The 7,861-nt window shown below is 38.0% G+C and overlaps 1 protein-coding gene across 2 annotated transcripts in view; it reads right to left on the bottom strand.

The window, feature by feature from the left end:
* Positions 1 to 4,259: 4,259 nt before the first annotated feature.
* DKK2 (dickkopf WNT signaling pathway inhibitor 2) overlaps positions 4,260 to 7,861 on the bottom strand; it is a 46,470-nt gene continuing 42,868 nt past the window's right edge. For both annotated transcript variants that reach the window (XM_079307479.1, XM_079307478.1), the window contains one exon: positions 4,260 to 7,538. In XM_079307479.1, coding sequence (XP_079163605.1) covers positions 7,288 to 7,538 — 251 coding nt within the window. In that variant the 3' untranslated portion in view covers positions 4,260 to 7,287. The remainder of the gene's footprint in view (positions 7,539 to 7,861) is intronic.

The following is a 7,861-nucleotide window of genomic DNA, read 5'->3' as shown; positions in this document are numbered from 1 at the left end:
CCAGATGTGAAAGGCAGCACCCATCTTTTGTTAAAATGAATGCATGCAAAGCAACATTTCTTCATATGAAGAAATCTTCCTTTCTGCCTATTTAGAGACATTGTCACTAATGATGATAGTGACTGTCAACACACAAACTGTATGGACAGGTTTATGGCACCATTTCGGGAATTGCCTGTTTCCAACCAAATATTTTCAATAAGTAATTTTTGCATGGGGGGGAATCCTGTTGCTGTAATGCTGGCAGGTGTACAGCAGTACAATGGTTAGTTAGTGAAGGGGGCATGATGATTAGTTATTACATATATATTTCTATATGTCTATATTGATATATTTAAATATTTATATGTTGATATATTTATATTATGTAGAACATTATAGTCTTGGTGCTGCTCTAGCATTCAGGTGAGTTGTACTAACACACTTCTCTATTTTTAGTTTGAATCATTAATATAGCCCCTGTATAATACAAGCTGAGTGCTAAATAATTGCACTGTCATGGATGATTTTTAGTTTTCAGCATCAAATTTGGAAAGAAAATGTCTTAATTTGCTCTTTTCTGCTTTTTGAGTATGTGCTTTGTGCATTGCACAATATGGTATTCAATCGCAATCACATAAGGACATTTTTCTACAAGAGCTTTTAGCATGGGAATCTCAACATGTTTCAGAGCTGGCAACTGAATAAACATAGGGAATTCTGCATTCTGCCTCAAAGCATCCAAACATTTTGGATCTATGTTTTGAGCTGCAAATCTCAGAGAAACAAGTTCTGCAATGGCACTTATTATTGTGACAGTCTAATTGTTGCCAGGCTGGAGACAATATGAGAATTGAATTTTAACATTTTCACATCTGACTCTGCCAAAATGAAAAATCCAGAGACACAGAGAAATCAAAATTTGTCTGATGAATTCATAGATTTTGATACATTTTGAGTTCTCACTGGAAGCTGTGGTAGCAGAGGAAAGGCCCCTTGCTTCAGAGTTATTTACAGCCATCCCAATGAATTTCTAATGGAGGCCATCCATGACCTGCAGAATGTTCCCTCCAAAACCACTGATCCCCACACAGGATGGAAGGAAGCTCCAGGATAAAGAACACTGGTTTTCAAGTAATTAAAGTTGTCATAACTTGATCCAATAGGTCTCCAAATTTACCAGCTAGCAGTGTGCTGCATTGGCAAGGAGAGTTATCACCCTCTTCTGAACTTCACAGAAAAGTTAAAATATTTTTCGAAACAGAAGAATTAACTGTCCTTTGAGAGCACATACATTAGGATTTTCTTTTAAGCACTGTTGCAATATCTGAAACTCCTCAGTTATTGAGGAAAAGACATTGCCCAAATAACTTTGAGGTGGATTTTTCTAAAGCTTTGGGTGGTCATTGGATTCATTAATGTGCTGCATTCCAAAATTCCCCACAAATTCCTTCCAGAACACATTGTGCCATTCAGTACTTTCAATGTATCTATATACTTAGATGGCTCCATTAGAAATGACTGTCACTAAGGAAATAAACAATACTTGTGAGCCCTACAATTAAATTGTACTGAATAATTGAATGTTTAATACTTGCTTTTTAAAAAAAAGTTTGCAAGTTTGAGTGAGTATTGCTGAATAAGATACTCTCAGAAATAAATATGTTATGAGTAATAGAAAATTGGAACGACCCTACCATAGCAACCACACTGGTATATTTTCTGATTTGTTGACTAGTCTTTGGCCAATTTTGATAAGAGTGGTGGACAATTACAGTACAAGCATTGCCGAAGACCCTAAACCTACTATTTGTATCAAGAAATCTTTGTGTGTAATGGTGTTTTCTTCTTCTTTTTTTTTTTTTTCCTAAAAAGGCTACAAAAAAAATTTAACCAAACCTCCTCCTTCATTTATTAAGACTTAGTTTCCTCTAAAAGATTATTTCTTCTGCTTCAGGAAGTTGGCAGGCAGAAAACCATTTCTAAATCAAGCTTCAAGCTGGTACTGCAAAAAGAAGATTTTATTGGTACCAGACATTTGTAAATAAGTAATTGACACTCATGCTATAACAATAAGCAATTCCAAAAAAAACAGGGAGCTGCCAGAACAAACAAATTTGCAGCAAGCCCTATCCCATGCTACATATCCATCAGGGTCAGTCCCATCTGTGGTGGTCAAAATAACAGCTCCAGGACCAGCTGGAGCTCTGTAAAGAGCAGTTGTCTCCTGCTTTTGCCTCTTCCTTCTGCATGATTTTCAGTGGGATCCCTAGGCAGGGGCAGGCTCTGAGCTATAGCAATGTTATCCAAACAATGTGCCTGAATCCAAAGCCTCTGGAATTACCAGGATTTGGATACACAGAGGACCAAGGTGAGAGGCACACTACTGCCAGGGGAAATAAGCTCAACGCTTCAGCCTTTGAGGGACCTGAGTCCCTGAAACACCTCCCCTCTTTGTGTCAGTATTGTGGGGTCGTGGCTCAGAAACAAAGAGAGGGCATTTGCCCTTCCCCTGCTCTTAATTACTGTGTGGGATACCAGTAATATTCACAGTGTTTGCAATAGTATCTAACTACATTTTGAGGTAGCTTGCCCCCTGTACCCACCATTTCAAGCCTTGGGCTGGCTCTCACCCAGCTTTTTCAGTGCTTTCCCCTTACCTCCTGCATTTTTGCCACAAGCAAAAGCAGTGGCAGAGCAGTGAGAGGGGCCTGCAGCAACATCTGGGGATTTTCAGTAACTCATAGAAGCCACGTAAAGTTGAACCTAAACAAATGGTAAGAATGGATACAGGATCTGTGTTGTACTGTAAGCACTCTTTGGTAGTGGTGAGTAAGGGTTTTTTAAAAAAAAAAAAAACATTGTGAAAAACTGTATTAGCTGATAAGGCACTTAAGCTGAAAGTCTTTATCTCAGTGAAACACTATAATTGAAATGAGGGAACACGGATCTTGAAGTTGAGTCTGTTTCTTTGCTCCTGTGTAATGCAGCAAAAGAGAAATATACCTCAGACCAGTGAGCAAGGTAAGAAACTATAACTTTATTATTAGAGTGATTTAGAAACAAAATTAATGGTTCCTTTGTGTACACTGTGCCCAGAGCAAAATCATTCGAAAACAGCTGCTTTCCCTTTGTCAGGGACTACAGGTAAGGTTGCCTGGGTGAGGAGGAAGTGTTTGATTTTTCTCCCTCTCTGTAGACAGCTATTTTCAGAATATATGACAGACAATCCAAAGAACAAGGTTTCTTTATTTTTTATAAATGTGGTCTTAGTGTTATATAATTCTCCTAGCAATTAAGTTTTTGAAAGTTTTGAAGAGTATAGATCTCAAAACTCCTAAAAGCCTGAGCTTAGAGCCTCTTTTACATGAGTTTCTGCTGGTTTTCACCTTCAGGATCTCTTTCTTAAACGGCTTTCCTATAACGAAAGCAAACTGTAAGGGATGAAAAATACAAATTTTCTTTGACAGCACTTACTTTTGCTAGTGGGGGTGATGATGCAGAGCTCTAAAATGAGAGCAGAGAAGGCTGGTGACAAGGAATAGTTTAGGAATGTTTCTTCTCAGCCTCTGGCCAAGATCTTTTATGGTGCTTGGTGAGAGCTTTTTGCTGTTGCTGAAACAATGAGCTGGAAAGTCATAATATGCAGAAGATGGCTTCAATTTCAGTGAATTCTGACTTAGGTGTCAGATGCTGGATGTATGCTGTTGGGAGTGTTGTTTTAGAAGCAGGTAAATCTACTGTAATTGTTTTCATTTTAAAAGTGTTTAAAATCATAAATACTATAGGTTACAAACAACAGGAGACAAAGCAAATAGTACAGTAATAGATACACACCCACATTTATACTGTAAATCAAATATATGTAGTTATAGAGTAGAAATCCATTATTTTTAGGAAAGTTAATAAGTGTTTCCAAAGAGATGTTGCATTGCTGAGGCTATTCTAGGCTAATAGGAAAATTATTTGAATTGTTCAGCAATAACATTTTGTGTACTTGTATCATGACAACAGATTTCTGAAATGCTACTGAACCAAACTCATTCTTAATTCCTGTGATGAGTGACACAGTGAGTGAGAGCAATTATCTCCAAATTTAGCTGTTCTTTTAGTCTCAGACTGATGTATATTTCCACAAAACATTGACTGACTGACTTCTCAGCAACCAAAGTTCAGTCTTACGAAACTGCTTGCATGCTACTCCGTTCAGCTATGTGGCTCAGCATTTTTGGTGTGCTAGGAACTGCCTGTGCCTATTGTTTTTGTACCCAGATTAAATCTCTGAAGGCTTTGGCAGTCCCTGTTGAAATCTCTGAAGGCTTTGGCAGTCCCTGTTGAAGTCATTGGGCTCTGAAAATGCTCACAACTTCATTATGTTGATGTTAAAAATGTTGGAATTTTCAAAGGCCTACCAACCCAATATTGCAAATGACAGTAGCTAAACCTTTTCATTTTACACAGTCACTTGTGTGACCTGGAGACCATTCCATCGCCCAAATGTACATCTGTTGGAGCAAAGGGTTACCAGAAACAACTAACAGGGATATCAAGACCATTGCTCAATAACCACAGCCATTATTTTGCAATATTTATTGTGCTCTGCAGGAGTTTTCCTGGGATCAAAACTTGGCTGGTTTTACTAACAGAATTCTCAGTTGTGCCACATGAATTGTTTCATTTTATTAGAGCTGAATGCTGTTAGTTGCCATTTCAGAATTGCTAGTTATAGATTTTGCAGTTCATTTGCATGCTGTAGCCTCTAACAAAATGCTGTATAATTTGAATATCACCTTTATCCATCATTAATCCCTCTGGTATATATCACTATCCAGGAAATTTATCTGGATACCTTTCCTACTTAACCTGGTTGATTTTACATTACACAACCAGCTGCATTACTTTCAAAATGTATTCTTAGGTGTAAACCAACCCAAGAGAAGCACATAGGTATTTGTCACCTAAACCAGTTTTGTAGAAATGGTGTATGGAGATCTTAAGATGACTTTCATATTTTTTACTAAAACTCAGCCTACGTATAGACACAAGTACAATCAGATGCTTTTACTTGCATAGCTAAGAATATGATTTTTTTTCCAATTGATTTGCATGTCTTTCTGTAAAGAATTAATCTTCTTAAGCAGCAGGTAAGAAAAAGAATATGGGTAAAATATTTGGGGAGGAATGTGAAAGGAAATTTAATATATTTAATCTTATTATACATTTTTCTACATTAATGTCAATAGACTGCAAATATATTTTGCTACAAAGCTTTGTGTAAGAAATATCTCTATAAGAAAATACATCTCATTAAAAATTTCCTGTAAATAAATTATCCCAAATAACTGTGTTTTGCAAGAGCAAAATGGCAGGTAGGCCAATAAGAAGAGCTAAAAAATGCTGGAATCCTATTTCTGCAACCCCTCTGCTCATGCTGGGTATCATTTTCTTTTATATGTAGTGACAATGAGAGCAATTGAGTTCTTCTTCTAAGTAAATAAAACTTGCAAAATTGGCTCCTCAACTTTTACAATATTTTGAAATTTCTGAGCCTTATTCCTGTTCCAGAGACATTGGAAAATTCTGGATTAAGAAGAGCTGTTTCCAGTACGGAAAGATGTGTGTGAAATACCCTTTAGCTTTAGACTCTTAAGAAAGATAAGGGCAATGAAGCTGAGGTCTGTGTTCTAATTAGGGAGGCTGAGTCAAGTGTGTAGCTAAGCTCAAGCTTTAAAGCATCCCACTGGTGGAAAAGTGTATCAGGTAATGGTGACGTGTTAAACTACATAGTGGCCTACCCACATTGTGCAGAACTGAACAAACAGAAACATCTCTTGTATTACAGGACATGAAAATGGGTAATTATAAATGGGTAATTACAACTTAGCAGTAGGTCAATTACAGAATCAGACTTCTTTAAAGTAATATCAGTCTCTTTGCCAAAGTTTATACAAAGGAATATTTGCAAGTAAGTAAAATTTTAAAAATTTGAAAAGACCTGGGAGACAAGTCAAGGGACAGAGGCTGTCCTTTTTTTTAACCAGTACACAAACAATGTAGGCTTGGCAGATGTTTCCACAGTCTATATTTCTGTCATTCCTGGCAGAACATTCCAGAGTGAGAGGACATAAGTTTCAGGCTGAATGCATGCTGGAAGCTGGTATGCTGTGACATCACAAGACGTTTAACAAGTCAATTGTGGTCATGCCATCTTCTTACATCCTCTTCTGCAGGAGAGGAGGTGCTCACAAGACCAAACTCCTCTTTCTTTGCTGTCTGGAGAACAAATCCATTATCCTGCTGCAGAGTGCCATAAAACGTAAATATTTGAGTTTGTAGCAGTATGCTTGAAACACCTCAACAAATGTTGAGGTGTTATATATATTATATTATAACAGCAACAGAGAAACAACTTCAAAGCTCTTCATGATAAGCACTTCAACCCTTTGCTATTTCTTTTGGAAATGTCTATAATGCAAGAATGCTTAGGCAAGGAAAGTATATTTAGAACTAATGAGGAACTGCCTGTATATAATTCTGGATTCAGCATGCACACATATTTGCTTCATCTGTTCAACCCAATGTATATTAGCAGTAAACTGAGGCAAATACAAGTGATTAAGTGCCTTACTATGACATTGAACTACATAAAGCATTTCAATTTACCCATGTACAGGAAACAAAACCCTGTTTAAATGCCTCATCGTAGATAAACTGCTGCTCTCTTGAAATTTTGAGATGGCCAGTTTTTACCTTCTTCACAAGGGCCTGCAAAACATAGCACTCTTGTCCTGCAGGAGTGCTTCCATGCTGAAGTGTCAGCCCTGAATAACCAGCGCATGTGAACATTCACAGTAACTTTATTTCCATTTTTCACACCTGCAATGTGGCCAATAATGTGTTGACAGATGAATCTTCCTGGCATGCACTGCTTTCTATAGGAGTACAATGTATACAATTTCTGTAGAAAATCCTTACCACGCTGGAGACCCACTGTAGCCCTAACACTGAACCCTGAAACATCATGGGACAACACAGCAAGGTAAGTGACATTCATTTCCACTCTACTTGTTTGCATACTAGCATTTCCCACAAACTGTAGAATTATTTACAGGAGAACTGCGCAGTAGGTGAACTCCAGCTACACTTGTGTTTGCCACCAGCTCAAAAAGAAATGCATTTGGTGTGACTTATACTCTAACTGTTACTTTAGCCATTCCACTTTCATTTGCAGTCCCCTTTTTCCACCACGCCACAATGCATTAAACACATAAAGCCACAGTCATTGAATACTGTCTTCCCAATCCTCATTCAGATCTTCTGGCACACATGAAGTCTTGATTTAGAAGAGGAGGTCGCATCTTTCCATACTTTACAAGACAAACCCTTGGCACAGTCACACCGTTGGAAAATCTCCAGTCCGTGGGACCCTTTCTTGCGCTGTTTGGTGCACACCTCCCCCTGATGCAACACAGGCTTGCAAATTTTGGTCCAGAAATGGCGAGCACAGCAGTGTCCCTCAATACAGTCTGATGACCGTAGGCAGGGATCGCCTTCATGCCCTAAAAAGAGCAACCAAATTATTTTATCTCATGGGAAAATGGGAAAGTACAGATTCAGTGCAGACTTATGCAAATGAAACTGAGAAAAAGTAGAGGTGATATTTCCACCTGTGGCTATTTGAAGGATGTAAACACAAGAGAAGATATTAATTAGGAAGGTTCAAGGGGTAATACACGAGCCCTGCCATAAGACTTAGTAAGGAGAATTTCTGCTACAGGACTGTAAGTGGAATTACAAGTGTTCAATTACACGGCTATTACAAGAGGAGGATGTCTGCAGTCTTGCACAACTGATAAAATGATTGTCAGTCTACATCTGATAC

Source organism: Erithacus rubecula (genome assembly GCF_903797595.1).
Source record: "Erithacus rubecula genome assembly, chromosome: 5".
In the NCBI taxonomy this organism is placed as follows: Eukaryota; Metazoa; Chordata; class Aves; order Passeriformes; family Muscicapidae; genus Erithacus; species Erithacus rubecula.
The sequence above is the reverse complement of the archived record's forward strand: the minus strand, read 5'-3'. Positions and strand labels throughout refer to the sequence as shown.